Below are 16,614 nucleotides of genomic sequence, written 5' to 3'. Positions count from 1 at the left end.
GCTGGTAACTGTGGCAGCCAGTCAAATTGAAGACTTTGTAGAACTCACAACATTTTCCAAAAATCTCTTGAAGCTATGAAAATCTTACTCCCTTTGCTATTAATTTTGGGTGAGTTCAAATTGGATTTCCAAAAAAAAAAAAATTCCACATTTTCTAAATTTTATTTCCATCACCTCTCCAGGTCTAAGCTCCTTTGCCCATGCCATTTTAAAGTCATGTATCTGTGAGGCCGGTCCAAATGGTGTGCCCGGCCACCAAGGTCCGCCTGGCCAAAAAGGTGACAAAGGCAATAGGGGTGTAACTGGTGCACCGGGTGTTCAAGGACCGACCGGACCAATTGGCCAAAAAGGTGATCGGGGCCAGAAAGGTGAACCTGGTTCTCGTGTAGGTCCACGTGGCCCACCTGGGCCGGTTGGATTAACCGGTGTCTGTCCAGTATGTCGTGTACCCAGATCTACAATGGAAGAGGAACCCACGCTGGAACCCAACACCATATATCGGGTAACAGAAACAGGTGATTTGGCTGCTGTGCGAAAAGTAAATCCCTCCCCTGCGGTGAGATCTCTTTTAAAGGAACACATGCGTTCCCTGAGACAGGAGGAGGGTGGCTATGATGAGAGAACCGAATAAAGAATTTTAATGAGACAAAAAATTTTTAATAGCTTTTATTTTCTATAAAAATTAGGGCAACTTAATAGGAAGTGAAGCAGTTGCGTATAATTTTAGAACGAAAAAAAATATTTCTTTGGAAGTATTATCCGGATAAACTTTTCCCAAAGAACTATTTATTCGGGCAATTTTTCTCCAGAAAATTATTCGATTTTTAAAAAAAAAAAAAACAACGGATATTTTTGTTTTGCGGATATATTTCTTTATAGGAATAAGTTTTGGATCCGGATCACTCTTGGTCCGAAGGGGTCAGATAAGGCTGGATTTTTGGAAATTCGTACTAGGAAGGTACGAAAAGTTTAAAAAGGTACTTAATATCGTACCCTTTTGTAGTTGAGGAAGCAATAGAGCTAGAATTTTAAATTTGCAACGAGGGTCACGAAGCCGTTGACCTGCATACGAATTTTTTTGCCATAGGTTGTAGTACCCAGTAGGATCTTCGAAAACGAAATTTTAAACGATTCCGGTGAATAATGTGCTGAAATCGTCAAAATACCGAATATCGGGAGGTACCGTTATATGGGGGCTATACGAAGGCGTGGGCGTACACACACAATTTTCTGTCTTAGGCTGTATTAGCCGTTACGAACTTCAAATACCAAATTTGAAACAATTCCGGTGAATAATGTCGCCAAAATCATCAAAATTCCGAATATCGGGAGGTCCTGTTATAAGGGGGACTATACGAAGCCGTAGACCTGGATACGAAATTTTTTGTCATAGGTTGTAGTACCCATTAAGATCCTCGAATACGAAATTTGAAACAGTTCCGATAAATAATGTTGCTGAAATCATCAAAATATCGAATACCGGGAGGTACTCTTATATGGGGGCGAAAATGTGGACCTGCAAACACAATTTTCTGCCTAAGGCTGTAATATCCGTTACGAGCTTCAAATACCAAATTTGAAATGATTCCGCTGAAAAATGGTTCTGAAATCATCGAAATACCGTTAGGAGGTACCGTTATATGGGGGCTATACGAAGACGTGGACCTGCATGCGAAATTTTTTGTCATAGCTTGTAGTACCCATTAAGATCTTCCAATACCAAATTTGAAACAATTCCGATGAATAATGGTTCTGAAATCGTCAAAATACCGAATATCGGGAGGTACTCTTATATGGGGGCTATACGAAGTTGTGGACCTGCACAGACAATTTTCTGTCTTAGGCTGTAGTATCTATTACGAATTTCAAATATCAAATTTGAAACAATTCCGGTAAATAATGTCTCTAAAATCATCAAAATACAGAATATCGGGAGGTACTCTTATATGGGGGCTATACAAACACGTGGGCCTGCATACGACATTTTTTGTCATAGCTTGTAGTACCCATTAAGATCTTCCAATACCAAATTTGAAACAATTCCGATGAATAATGTCGCCAAAATCATCAAAATACCGAATATCGGTAGGTACTCTTATATGGGGGCTATAGGAAGACGTGGACCTGCACAGACAATTTTCTGCCTAAGGATGAAGTACCCATTGCAAACTTCAAATACCAAATTTGAAACAATTCCGTTAAATAATGTCGGTTAAATCATCGAAATACCGAATATCGGGAGGTACTCTTATATGGGAGCTATACGAAAACGTGGACCTGCAGGGACAATTTTCTGCCAAAGGCTGTAGTATTAATTTCGATCTTCAAATACCAAATTTTAAAAAAATCCGATGAAAAGTATCGCTAAAATCATCCAAATTCCGAATATCGGGGGGTACACTTATATGGGGGCTATACGAAGACGTGGACCTACATGGCCCATTTTCAGTACCAAAAGTCCTGCAGACATAATATTCATTTGAGTATAATTTTATCAATCTACTTCATTTCGCTAGAGTGACTTCCACTGACTTAACTTAATATACCCTCCATGCTATGGTGGAGGTTATAAAAATTACAAAAAAAATTGTCAAGGGATTTTAATCTTTTTCTTTTGAAAATTTTTTTTAAATTGTTTTGTGGTTATTCATAGCAACGCCACTTTGAAAACGGTACCCAGTACAAATTCCAGTTTCGGTTTATGGCCCGACAACCCATTTATAATGGACAAACAAATTTCCCCCGAATTACTAATCACCTGTAACTAGTTCTCATTTCACTCATATCTTTATTTGTTTATAATTCTTTTTTTTCCAAAAATCAAAATTTACAACCTACAATAATCGAAGTCACGTTTCACGATAAGGTATCGCAGGCCTTGAGGCCATCTCCAATGCAGGCAGCATAGGCCATCATATGGGGTATGGTATTTTGTTCATAGACCCCTGTAAAGAGATGTGACCAAGGCCCAACGGCAAAAACGCCCACATCTTCACCCCCATGGGTTTCGGTGGAAAGGGGAGCTGTGGCGGGGAAAAGGTCATTGGCATCACCGGTCAACACCAAATTGGGGTCAATACGTTTGGTGGCCTTGTCATTGAAATAGGAATAATAACCCTGGCCATTGGCATAGCTAAGTGGCGAATAGGCCATGCCATCGCTGTCTGAGGTGCCTAGACTGAAAATATCCGTACCACGATTCTGATAACCAGCCACGCTAAAGGTGTGCGAGTGATCCGACGTCACCACAATAAGAGTGTCCTCCTCACTGGTCATTTGTCGTGCCAAGGCAATGGCCTGTGAAAATTCCTTGGTTTCATCCAAGGCCATGCGGGCCTTGTTGGAGTGGTGGCCCAAATCAATTTTACCCCCCTCCACAAAGAGGAAGAAACCCTTGTCATTGTCCTGCTGCATGAATTCAATGGCCTTTTTGGTCATCTCCTCCAAGGTGGGTTGGGTGTTGCTCGGATTGGCAATGGCGTCCAGGTGATAGTCCATGTGGTCACTGCTAAAGGTACCCAGCAGGCGATCAATTTTTGTCAAGTCCAGATTTTCCAATTCCTCTCTGGTCTCCACGTAGGCATTGCGGGGGGACATTTCCAGATATTCTTCAATGAGATTACGGCCATCTGTGCGCAGACCCTTGCTGTAGACGGACTTGTCAAGGAAGTTACGCTTGCCACCACCCATCATGACCTTGAGGCGTGAACCCACCTCTCCATGTATCAATTGCACGGCAATATCGTCGAGGCCACTGTCGGCACCACAATATGACTCCAGATCATCATTGTTCTCCCATTCACGATCCGCCGTGTGGGCATATACCCCAGCCGGTGAGGCATGGGTTATTCTGGTGGTGGTCACAAAACCGGCCGATTTACCCGCATCCATGGCCCATTTGGCAATGGAGTAAACATGATTGGAGCTATCACGCATTGCCTCACAGTTGTCGCGATTGACATGGGCATTTACCCCAATTGTGCCATAATTGGCCTTGACCCCACACAGGTACGCCGTGGCCGTGGTGGCCGAATCGGGAGTGATTTTGTCCACACTATAGGTTTTGGAGAGCCCGGTGTAGGGAAACTCCTCAAACGATAGCTTGGTGTGTTCTCCCTCAATGTAATTTCGTGCCGCCACCAAGGTCGTCAGACCCATGCCATCGCCCAAAAACATTATGACATTCTTGGCCACATTGGTGTTTTGTTGTTGTTTTTGCTGTTGCCTGATAAACTCCTTGCCTTGATTTAGCCAAAATTCTTGGGTCTCCTCTCCCACTCTCCTCAAAGTTCGTGCATCATGTATCTCATCACGAAATTCAGGATGCATTAATCGATCTTCCAAATCCTCTTCATCCTGGCGTAAAGTGCCTCGCACCGCTTGTACAAGCAGGATGAAGAATATTAAAGCCTTAAAGGAAAACTCCATATTTCCGCAAATGCAACCACTTCGGCTGAAATTTTCCGTTCAACTAAAACCATGTGCGCTCAACGCGTGCCTTAAGTAGGCTCTGTGTTGTTATTATTGTTGTTATCGCCATTCGCCAACTGTCATTCATAATGATCGCTGTCAATTAACTCTCAATTTCCCTCAATGGGCGGGCGATAATTGTTTTTCGTTTTTTTCGGGGCTAACAGATTATCTCAACGTTTTTTTGGAAAACATTTACTTTTTAGTATTCGCCACTTGAAAGATAAGGGAATGGGGTACGGTGACGTTGGCCATTGGCAATTGGCGTGGGAAAAATGGGGGGCTGGGTATAGGTGCCCTCATTTGGCAAAGTTCCTTAAGAGTCACTATTTTTTACAAAAAGTCGATTTTGGGAAGAAATCGTTTAAGGGGAAGAAAATATTAACTGAATTGCAAAGCGTACTTTGAGGAGCAGGACAAAAGTAAAACAAAAAAACAACAACGAAAATCGATATCAAAAAACGTCTTTGGAATTTTTACTGCAAGTAAAAGTCGAATTCGATCGGAATTTTTAAATAATTGGAAGTGGAGCATAATTAAAAGTGGACCAGGTCAAAAGTAAAGGACGGATTTGAAGATGTTTTAGACTTCCAACCGAAGTATGGAATCGTGAAAAAAAAAAATCGAAAATCTATAAGTAAATAAAAGTCGTGCGAGTAAAAGTCGAATTCGATTTCCAGATTTGTATATACCAAATTGTCGAATAATTGAAAGTGGAGCAGGTCAAAAGTAAAGGACGGAATTGAAAATGTTTTGAAATTCTAACCGAAATACGATTAAAATCGTGAAAAAAGAAACAAAAACGAAAATCGATTACCAAAAAACGTTTTCGGGATCTTTACTGCGAGTAATAGTCGAATTCTATCCCGATTTTTGAAATAATGGAAAGTGGAGCAGATCGAAAGTAAAGAACGGATTTGAAGATGTTTTGAAATTCTAACCGATATACGATTAAAATCGTGAAAAAAACAACATCGAAAATCAATTACCAAAAAACATCTTTGGGATCTTTACTGCAAGTAAAAATCGAATTCGATACCGATTTTTAAACAATTGGAAGTGGAGCATAATTGAATGTGGAGCAGGTCAAAAGTAAAGGATTTTTTTCCCGACATTTTAAATAATTGAAAGTGGAGCAGATTGAAATTAAAGGACGGATTTGAAGATGTTTTAAACTTCCAACCGAAGTATGATGTAAATCGTGGAAAAAAAGAAAATCGAAAATCGATAAGTAAAAGTCGAATTAGATTTTCAGATTTTTAATAACAAAATGTGGAATAATTGAAAGTGGAGCAGGTCAAAAGTAAAGGAGGGATTTGAAGCTGTTTTAATCTTCTAAACGAAATATGATGTAAATCGTGGAAAAAATCGAAAACGAAAATCGAAAATCAATTAACAAAAAATGTCTTTGGGATCTTTACTACAAGTAAAAGTCGAATTCGATCCTGATTTTTAAATTATTGGAAGTGGAACATAATTGAAAGTGGAGTAGATCGAAAGTAAAGAGCGGATTTGAAGATGTTTTGAAATTCTAACCGATATACGATTAAAATCGTAAAAAAAAAAATTGAAAATCGATTACCAAAAAACGTTTTCGGAATCTTTACTGCAAGTAAAAGTCGAATTCGAATCTGATTTTTAAATAATTGGAAGTGGAACATAATTGGAAATGGAGCAGGTCAAAAGTAAAGGATGGAGTTGAAGTTGCTTTAAACTTCTCAACCGTGGAAAATGGTGGAAAAAAAGAAAATCGATAAGTAAGTAAAAGTCGTGCAACTAAAAGTCGAATTCGATTTCCAGATTTGTATATACCGAATTGTCGAATAATTGAAAGTGGAGCATGACAAAACTAAAGGACGGAAATGAAGCTGTTTTAAACTTCTAAACGAAATATGAAGTAAATCATGAAAATATGAAGTAAATCGGGATCTTTACTGCAAGTAAAAGTCGAATTCTATCCCGACATTTTAAATAATTGAACAGATTTGAAGCTGTCTTAAAATTCTAACCGAAAAATAATGTAAATTGCGAAAAAAAAAAACAAAAACGAAATTCGATTACACAAAGAGTTTTCGGGATCTTTACTGCAAGTAAAAGTCGAATTCTATCTTGATTTTTTAAATAATTGAATGTGGAGCAGATCGAAAGTAAAGAACGGATTTGAAGATGTTTTGAAATTCTAACCGAAATACGATTAAAATCGTGAAAAAATCGAAAATCGATTACCAAAAAACGTCTTGGCGATCTTTAGTTCAAGTAAAAGTCGAATTCGATATTAAGAGTCTAGCGAAGTATCCAATAAGTAAGGTCTACTTTTAGGGGCAAACCAGAAGTAAACCGCCGAGTTGAGAAAGATTGAATATCAAATGTCAAATAGTCGAAAGTCGAGATGCGTTTCCCTGTTTAATGAGAGTTATGAATTCAAATGTGAGGTTTACTTTGAGGAGCAGATCAGAAGTAAACGGCTGAGTGAGATTTAAACTTCTATTGAACAAATTAAATTATATCAGTCGGTTTTGCCGACAGATGTATACCTTGACTTGACTTGCACTATAATTATTAAAAATGTTGACTCTATGGGGGAGGTTTCAAAAGAGTGGGTCAATATTGTCAATTTCGTTTTGGACCTTAGTTCATCATAAATATTACAATATGCCAGATTTGGATGATTTTCTCGCATTTTAAGAGCGTTTTGCCCTGTTGATATATATCCCACTTTCACAGCAGATTTTTTTTATGAGTAAAAATATTGGGATTTGTAAAATTTGAAGAGACTTCCATGCTAATTTCGCATTTTATAATCTTCTTGATTATTCAAAATGTGCCGAGTTTGAGCGGAATCGGATGCTCATATCGTGAATTATGAGCTTCACGATTATTCAAAATTTTGACCCGTTGTGTGGGAGGTACCAGCGAGAGGGGATCGTGTTTATTGAAATATTGGGATGCGTTGTGGGGGGAGGTACCAAAAGGAGTAGGCCGATATCCCCCTTCTTCACTCAAAATCTTGTGTTAATAGAAATATTGGGATGTGCCGAACTTGAAAGGAATCGGACACTTATTTCGCATTTAATGAGAGATATAATTATTCAAAATGTTGAACCGTTTTGGGGGAGGTATCAGCGGGAGTGGATCGATATATTCCATGTTCACACCATATCGTGTGTTGGTGAAAATATTGGGATGTGTGAAATTTGAAGGCATCATATTTTATAAGATTATAACAATCTTTCAGAATTTTGACCCGTTAGGGGGTAGAGGATAGGTACTAGGAGAAGTGAACCGATCTTTCACATCTTTGCACAAGATCTTGGGGACGTACCAGGAGGAGTGTACCGGTATTGCCCATCTCCGAACTTGATCTAAGTTTGACAATAATATTACTATGTACTAAGTGTGGATCAAATCGGATACTCTCTTCGCGAATTATCGGGCGCAAGAGGAAGAGGGGGAAAGTAAAACGAGACAGACAAATACATAACAATACAACAACGGTATAAACACCAAGTAAAAAAGCAGCTAAGTTCGGCAGGGCCTTTGACTTTTAATACCTTCCACCCTTTGGAAGAAACTTAAATAATTTCAACAAATTCCAAAAAAAAAAAAATTAAATTAAATGACGACGGCTATACGAAGACGCGGATCTGCATAAATAATTTTTTGTCATAGGCTGTAGTACCCTTCAAATACCGAATTTGAAACAATTTTGGTGAATAATGGCGCTAATGTGTTACAAATGGAATGACAAACTTAATATACCCTCTATACTATGGTGGAAGGTATAAAAAAAGAGTGCTCAGCAGAAGTAGAATCTGCTGGATTTTAAACTCACTCATATTTTACGAAAATATGCTCAGCGACATCGAAAAATTGAGTTTGTTCGATTTTGAGCGAATTTTGCTCCCACTTTAGAACGTGGAGAACAAACTCTCACATTCGAGCAGCAATAAGAAATTATTTTTACTCCCCCCTACGAGGACACTCAGTCGAATTTGAGTGAGTTTCGAGCGTATATTTTGGAGGCCTGGTACTGTACCGAGTATCCCAAGTAGAGGCAAAATTTTATTCAAAATTCATGGCATACTTTGAGGAACTGGTCAGGTTGAAATTTGGAAAGAGGGGTGGGGATTTTGTACAGAAAAAGACACATACATAGAAATACAACCACGGTATAACAAGGCATACTTTGAGGGGAAGAGGGGTAAGAGGCACAGAACAGAAAGGCATATGTATATAGAAATACAACAACGGCATAACAAAAGAAAACTAGGAGAGTGCCCGGTAGGAGAGCAATCTGCTCCATTTTGAACGAATTTTGTTCCCATTCAAAAACGAGGGAAATATGTTCACTCATATTCGAGCGAAATCGAAAAATTAAGTATTCTCGATTTTTGCTCCGAGGAGAGCATTAGCTCGAATTGGAGTAAATTTCACTCTTTGAACAAATTCGAGCGATTTTTTCAAAGGCCTGATTTAATTTTTCATTCAATATGCAGGGCATACTTTGAGGGGAAAGTCATGGGGAAGAGGAGAAAGAGGCTTGGGACAGAAAGGAATATACATAAAAATACAACAACGGCATAACAAAAGAAAACTATTGGAGTGCCCGGCAGGAGTACAATCTGCTCAATTTTGAACCCACTCAAAATGCGGGAAATGTGCTCACTTATATTCGAGTGACATCGAAAAATTAAGTTTTCTCGATTTTTCGATTCTGCTCCCAGGAGAGAACATGCTCGAATTGGAGTAAATTTGACTCTTAGAAGAAATTCGAGCGATTTTTTTAGTATCTATCCCTAGATGAACTTTCATTCAAATGCAATGCATACTTTGAGGGGCAGTTGAGAAGTAAATGACCGGTATGTGGGTATGGTAAATAATTGCAAAAGTTCCGACGAAAATTCAATTTTGCCATTTTTATTATAAGGGAAGTCGACTTCGACTTCGTGTCCGACTTTTAGACTTTTGAATAGCAAATGTCCGATGTGACGTGTGTGATGAAAAACGACGAATTTTAGGTAATGCTGTCAGGGAAATTATTTTTAGAATTATCTTTATCCGATTAGTAGTTCTTTTTTATACCCAACTCTAAGATTCCTTCGGGGATAAGGTCATGTGTCCCCTTTCTTGGAATTTTTGACCTACGTCACTACCATTTTGAAATCTACCACCAATTTCATTGTCACAAACTTGACATAAATAATCATTAAGTGAAGCTAACATTTTCGAAAACGAACTGACCACAGATAAGCCAAAAAAAAAACGAAAATTTCAAGCATCAGCCACTAAGCGAGAGAGGCCAAGATAAGATAGGCCGGCCGCTTAATGGGAATGGTATAAAATGTTAAGCAATTAAATAAAACCCATTTAGTTGAGTGTCAAGTTTCGATTAAATAGCTGGCATAGAGCTCAGAGGATAATATGAAGAGGACAGCAGTGGTACTTGTATCCCTGCTCCTTGCTGTGACCGGGGCCATTAAGGATCCGGATCATCCCAACTTTCCGGCGCCAAGAACTTACACCATGGCCACCGAGGAGGCAGATACCCAATTTTGGGTGGACAAGGCCCAGAATATTTTGGCCCATAAACTGCAGACCTATAATCAGCTGAATACGAAGAGAGCCAAAAATATTATTCTCTTCCTGGGTGATGGCATGTCCATACACACCGTGACGGCCACCAGAGATTTTATGGGTGACAGCAGTATGCAGGTGTCGTTTGAAAAGTTCCCCTTTACCGGCTTGTCGAAAACCTATGCGGTGAACAAGCGTACCCCAGATTCGGCCACCACAGCCACGGCCTATTTGAGTGGTGTCAAGGGGAATTATGGTACCATAGGGGTCAATGCCCAGGTTCCAAAATATGATTGTTTCAAGGCCAATGATACCTCGACTCACACCGAAAGTTTGGCCAAATGGGCCCAGGATGCTGGCAAATGGGCGGGGTTGGTTACAACGGCTCGTGTGACCCATGCCTCCCCAGCCGGAGTTTATGCCCACACTGCCTCCCGTAGCTGGGAATATGATGGAGAAATTGTTAAGGATAAATGCAGTCCTGAGATAAATGTTGATATTGCCCGTCAATTGGTCGAATGGCCTGTGGGCAAGGAGTTACGTGTGGTCATGGGTGGTGGGCGACGCAATTTCCGTGACAAGACCATGAACGATGAGGAGGGCATAAAAGGTTATCGCAGCGACAAACGTGATCTGATCCGTGAATGGTTGGACAACAAGCGGAGCGAAAATAAGTCGGCGGAATATGTGTGGTCGAAAAAGGGTTTGGAACTGGTGGACATTAGCAAAACCGAATATCTTTTGGGTTTGTTTAGTGATTCGCATTGCCCATATCACGGGGATTTGAAGAGAGATCGCTTGGAGAACAGTGATCCATCGCTGAGCCTTATGACCCAGAAGGCGATTGAGCTGTTGAGTAAAAATGACAAGGGATATTTCCTGTTTGTGGAGGGTGCCCGCATTGATATGGCCCATCATAGTTCTAAGGCCCATAAGTCTCTGGAGGATACCGAGGAATTTTCAAGGGCCATTGAGCTGGCACGCAATATGACCAGTGAGGAGGATACTCTGATTGTGGTCACCTCGGATCATTCGCACACCATGTCCTTGAATGGTTATCCGGTGAGTTGAGTTTTTTTTTTTTCGAATTTCTTATGATTTTGGAGATTTTTGACTACCGGGGTTTTTTTTATGCCCTTAGCCATATGTCTAGAAAGGGTATATATCATATGATACGGCCAAAACGTGCCTCATTAAAATACCGGTTTTAGACCTATGTCTTTTCAGGACGTTTGGAGTCGATCCAGGGGTGTCCAACCGCCCGCCTGTCTGTCTTTCATGATGCGCCGATAACTAGAAGGGAGTTTGCGATTTGATCCAAATTTGGTAAATTTAAATATATTTGTCAAACTTAGATCGAAGTCGGAGATGGGCAACATCGGTCCACTCCTTCTGAAACCTCCCCCACAAATGGTTCAAAATTCTCAAAAACAAAAAAATATTTTTCTTCACAAAAAGAGAAAGGATGATCCAATTTGGTTCAGATTTTACGAATCTTAATATTTGTGTCTATGCAGAGTCAGGTGCGAAAATGGACAATATCGGTCCACTCCATCAAGTACCTCCCGCACCAAGGGTCAAAATTTTGAATAATTATAACTTTTATAAAATGTGAAGTAAGAGTCCGATTGTCTTCAAATTACACACATCACAATATTTTTTTTTTTAACCCAAGGTCTGGTGTGAAGGTGGAATATATTGGACCACTCCTTCTGGTACCTCCCCCACAAAGGGTCAAAATGTTGAATATCCATTGAGCTTTTAAAAGGCGAAATTAATATTCGCTTCCATTCAGACTTGGTACATCTCAAAATTTTCATCAACACAAGATCTGTTGTAAATATGGTGGAGATCGGACCCCTACTTCTGGTACCTCCCCTACAAAGGGTCAAACTTTTGAATAACCGAAACGCTCATAAAAAGCGAAATATGCCCCCGATTCCTTTCAAACTCGCCACATATTAATATTTCCATCAACACAAGATCTTCTATAATGATGGTGGAGATCGGGCCACACCTGCTGGTACCTCCTCCACAAAGGGTCAAAATTTTAAATAACCGAAACGCTCATAAAATGCGAGATAAATATCCGACTCCTTTCAAACTCAGTACATCTCAATATTTCTATCAACACAAGACCTGCTATAAATATGGTAGGAATCGGACCATTTCTTCTGGTACCTCCCCCATAAAGGTTGCAAATTTTGAACAACCGCAACGCTCATAAAATGCGATATAAGTATCCGACTCTTCGGCACATCTCAATATTTCTATCAACACAAGATCTGCTACAAAGATGGTAGGGATCGGGCTACTCCTTCTGGTACCTCCCCCACAAAGGGTCAAAATTTTGAATAACCGAAAAGCTTATAAAATGCTATATAAGTATCCGATTCCTTTCAAATTCGGCACATCTCAATATCTCTATCAACACAAGAGCTGATATAAAGAAGGTAGAGATCGGACCATTCTTTCTGGTACCTCCCCCACAAAGGGTCAAAATTTTGAATAACCGAAACGCTCATAAAATGCAATATAAGCATCCAATTTCCTTCAAACTCGGAACATTTCAATAGTTCCATCAACGAAAGATATTTTATAAAGATGGTATAGATCGGATCACACCTTCTGGTACCTCTCCCACAAAGGGTCAAAATTTTGAATAACCAAAACGGTCATAAAATGCGACTTAAGTAACCGATTCCTTTCAAACTCGGCACAATTTAATATTTTTATCAACTCAAGATCTGTTATGAAGATGGTGGAGGTCGGACCATTTTTTCTGATGCCTCCCCCACAAAGGGTCAAAATTTTGAATAACCGAAATGCTCATAAAATGCGAGACAAGTATCCGATTCCTTTCAAACTCGGTACATCTCATTATTTCCATCAACGAAATATATTTTACAAAGATGGGATATATCGGACCACTCCTTCTGGTACCTCCCCCACAAAGGGTCAGAATTTTGAATAACCGAAAAGCTCATAAAATGCGAAATATGTCCCCGATTCCTTTCAAACTCGGCACATATTAATATTTCCATCAACACAAGATCTGCTATAAAGATGGTAGGGATCGCATTATTCCTTCTGGTACCTCCCTCACAAAGGGTCAAAATTTTGAATAACCGAAACACTCATAAAATGCGAGATAAGTATCCGATAACTTTCAAACTCGGCACAACTCATTATTTTTATGAACACAAGACCTGCTATAAATATGGTAGGGATCGGACTATTCCTTCTGGTACCTCCCTCACAGAGGGTCAAAATTTTGAATTCCCATGAAGTTCATAAAATGCGACATAAGCATTATATAATGCGACATAAGTTATAAAGATGGTAGAGTTCGGACCCCTATTTCTGGTACCTCCCTCACAAAGGGTCAAAATTTTAAATAACCGAAACGCTCATAAAATGCGAAATAAGCATCCGATTCTCTACATATTTCACACATCTCATTATTTCTACTAACAAAAGAACTCTTGTGAAAATGGCAGATATCGGTCCACTCCCTCTGGTACCTCCCTCCCTGAATTATTATAATTTATTATTTAAAAGGCCTACAGGCCAAAATCTCAAACATTTCTTTGATGAAAAAAAATCTGATCCTCATTTTTTTTTGTTCTTTGCTCTTTCCCCTTTCAGTATCGCCGTCAAAACATTTTCGATTTTGCCCCCAGCTTAGCCGCAGATAAACTGCCCTACACCATACTCTCCTATGCCAATGGTCCGGGTTACTCGAAAACCTTTTCCTCGAAGACGGGACGGCGTGATCTGCGACAATATGATAACCAGGATGCAGAATATCGTTTTATGGCCACAGTTCCCATGGGTTCGGAGACCCATGGTGCCGAGGATGTGGGTGTCTTTGCCTCTGGGCCCATGGCCCATTATTTCAGTGGCAACTATGAGCAGAGCAATATACCCGCTGTTATGGCTCACATTGCCAATATTGGCCCCTTTGCCGATGATAAACTTTAATTCATCTTTTGATTGTCTAACCCTTTAATCTCACCTTGAGTTTCCACAAATGATCCTAAACAAATAAATGCCGTTAGAGAGAAGTGTTTAGCATGGAATATTTTATTTACCAAGGACTTGATGACTAGCACTACTAGTTGATGGTTGATAAATAGGAAAAAGGGTGGGGGAGGATGCTTTGGAATCCTTTGTGGTTTTATTTGTTTTTGCGGGCGGCTTCTGTCTGAGTGTGTGTGAGTGCATATTTTCTTATCATTATTTTTTTTTTTTGTTTCATTGTTGTTGTTGTTATTATTATTGTTGTTGTTAGTGTATTTGAAAAGGTGTCAGAATTATATTTACCTTTTTCGGTTTTGTGATACGTTCACAAGTCAAGTCAATGGCATGTTATACGAGGATATGACAGGATTTTGCTGCTGGAGGCGTTTTCCCAGACATTTCAATATAAGTTCCAACATCACCTTACCTATGTAAATATTGGAATTCTGATGAGAAATGAGAAAGTCAAAGGTTAAGTTGTATCAAAACACACATGCCACAAACACTCGCTCCAGACATTGGGGAAGGGGAGATGTAATTAAATTTTATTTGATTTTCTGGAACGGGAGGTAGGGGGAAGTTAAAAAATTAACAAAAAAAAAATCATCAGCATTTTTCTACAAAAAAAAAAAAAAAAAAATAATAAAAATAAAAAAAAATAAAGAATAAAAAGTTTCAAAACGAAAATTTTATAGTGAAAGAGAGGTTCTCCCAGAAAAATAATCTTAAAAAAAAAAAAAAAAAAAAAGCTGTAGATACGCCGCGGCGGAACTTTGAATACCCTCCACCATTTGGAAAGAAATTGAAAATTTTCAAACAAAAAAAAAAAAAAAAAAAAAAAAAAACAGTAAAGAAAGTCCTAAACTCGGGCGGGCCGATTTTATGATACCCTACACCACTTTGCTAATTTAGTTGAGCTCCACATAACAATTAAAAGTTTTTATGGGAGAATTCAATCATGCACCCTATGATTATAATTATAATTTAAAATTCAAAGGACTAAATATGCCGAAGCATTTGTATCTTTTAAATTCGGACTTGTATTGGCCATTTGGTGCACAATTAATTTGAAATCAGATAAAGATATATATGGGAGCTATATCCAAATCGGAATCGATCTCGATAAAATTTAGGAAATGTATTTCTAAGCTGCATTTGATATATTTCCCCAAATATTGTTGTTACAGAGTGCATATTACGGCTGCGGAGGACAAAAATAACAAATCGGATGAACAATATATATGTGGGAGCTATAGCTATATCTGAACCGATCTTCACCAAATTTGACATACTAGCTTCTAGACTCAATTCGGTCGCATGTGCCAAATTTCATCCCATTTGGACAAGTATTAGAAGTTTGGTGCACCATAAAAAGGTAAATCGGACGAAGTTATATATGGGAGCTATATCCAAATCTGAACCGATTTCCATGAAATTTGGCAAAGATATTTCTGAGCTTTATTAGATATATTTCCCTGAATATAGTTGTTAAGGAGTGCATATTACGGCTGTGGGTAACAAATATAAGAAATCGGATGAACATCGGATATATGGGAGCTATAGCTATATCTGAACCGATCTTTACCAAATTTGAGACACTAACTTCTAGACTCAATTCGATCGTAAGTGCCAAATTCCATCCCATTTGGACAAATATTAGACGTTTGGTGCACCATAAAAAGGTAAATCGGACGAAGTTATATATGAGAGCTATATCCAAATCTGAACCGATCTCGATAAAATTTAGCAAAGGTGTTTCTGAGCTGCATTTGCTATATTTCCCCAAATATTGTTGTTACAGAGTGCATATTATGGCTTCGGAAGACCAAAATAACAAATCGGATGAACAATATATATGGGAGCTATAGGTATATCTGATCCGATTTCGAACAAATTTCGCATACTTATTGTTAGGCCCAATTTGGTTGTATGTGCAAAATTCCATACTATTCGGGCTGATATTACACGTTTGGTGCACAATAACAGGTAAATCGGACGAAGATATATATGGGAGTTATATCCAAATCTGAACCGATCTTGATAAAACTTAGCAAAGATATTTCTGAGCTGCAGTTGATATATTTCCCCAAATATTGTTGTTACAGAGTGCATATTACGGCTGCGGAGGACAAAAATAACAAATCGGATGAGCAATATATATGTGGGAGCTATAGCTATATCTGAAGCGATTTCGATCAAATTTGGCATACTTATTTTCAGGCCTTATTTGGTTGTATGTGCAAAATTCCATACTATTCCGGCTGATATTACACATTTGGTGCACCATAAAAAGGTAAATCGGACGAAGATATATATGGGAGCTATATCTAAATTATGACCGATTATCTCCAATTTCAATAGGGTTCGTCCTTGGGCCAAACAAATGTTGTTTGGAAAATTTCATCTCAATCGGATAATAAATGCGACCTGCATTTTGTTCACAAAAATACATGGACAGACGGACGGACGGACATGCATAAATCGACTTAGAGTGTGATGCTATGCAGATCATCAAAAGGACTATGGGTCTATCTCGTTTCCTTTTGC

At 38.9% G+C, this 16,614-nt stretch overlaps 3 protein-coding genes across 3 annotated transcripts; 2 read left to right on the top strand and 1 right to left on the bottom strand.

The window, feature by feature from the left end:
- On the top strand, positions 1-647 carry LOC131801961 (complement C1q subcomponent subunit B-like). The gene is made up of 2 exons (XM_059121109.1): positions 1-109; positions 183-647. Exons 1-2 carry the CDS (start codon positions 76-78, stop codon positions 629-631), a joined length of 483 nt encoding a protein of 160 aa, XP_058977092.1. The 5' UTR covers positions 1-75; the 3' UTR covers positions 632-647.
- Positions 648-2,768: 2,121 nt separating this feature from the next.
- Positions 2,769-4,475, bottom strand: LOC131801958 (membrane-bound alkaline phosphatase-like). The gene has a single exon (XM_059121106.1). The coding sequence runs from the start codon at positions 4,426-4,428 to the stop codon at positions 2,857-2,859; it is 1,572 nt and encodes a 523-aa protein (XP_058977089.1). The 5' UTR covers positions 4,429-4,475; the 3' UTR covers positions 2,769-2,856.
- Positions 4,476-9,853: 5,378 nt separating this feature from the next.
- On the top strand, positions 9,854-14,111 carry LOC101888689 (membrane-bound alkaline phosphatase). The gene is made up of 2 exons (XM_005176648.3): positions 9,854-11,106; positions 13,693-14,111. The coding sequence occupies exons 1-2, from the start codon at positions 9,892-9,894 to the stop codon at positions 14,026-14,028; spliced, it is 1,551 nt and encodes a 516-aa protein (XP_005176705.2). The 5' UTR covers positions 9,854-9,891; the 3' UTR covers positions 14,029-14,111.
- Positions 14,112-16,614: the final 2,503 nt, after the last annotated feature.

Source organism: Musca domestica, unplaced genomic scaffold (genome assembly GCF_030504385.1).
Source record: "Musca domestica strain aabys unplaced genomic scaffold, Musca_domestica.polishedcontigs.V.1.1 189, whole genome shotgun sequence".
NCBI classification, from domain to species: domain Eukaryota; kingdom Metazoa; phylum Arthropoda; class Insecta; order Diptera; family Muscidae; genus Musca; species Musca domestica.
Note: the sequence above shows the minus strand (reverse complement) of the source record. Positions and strands in the feature narration are given on the sequence as shown.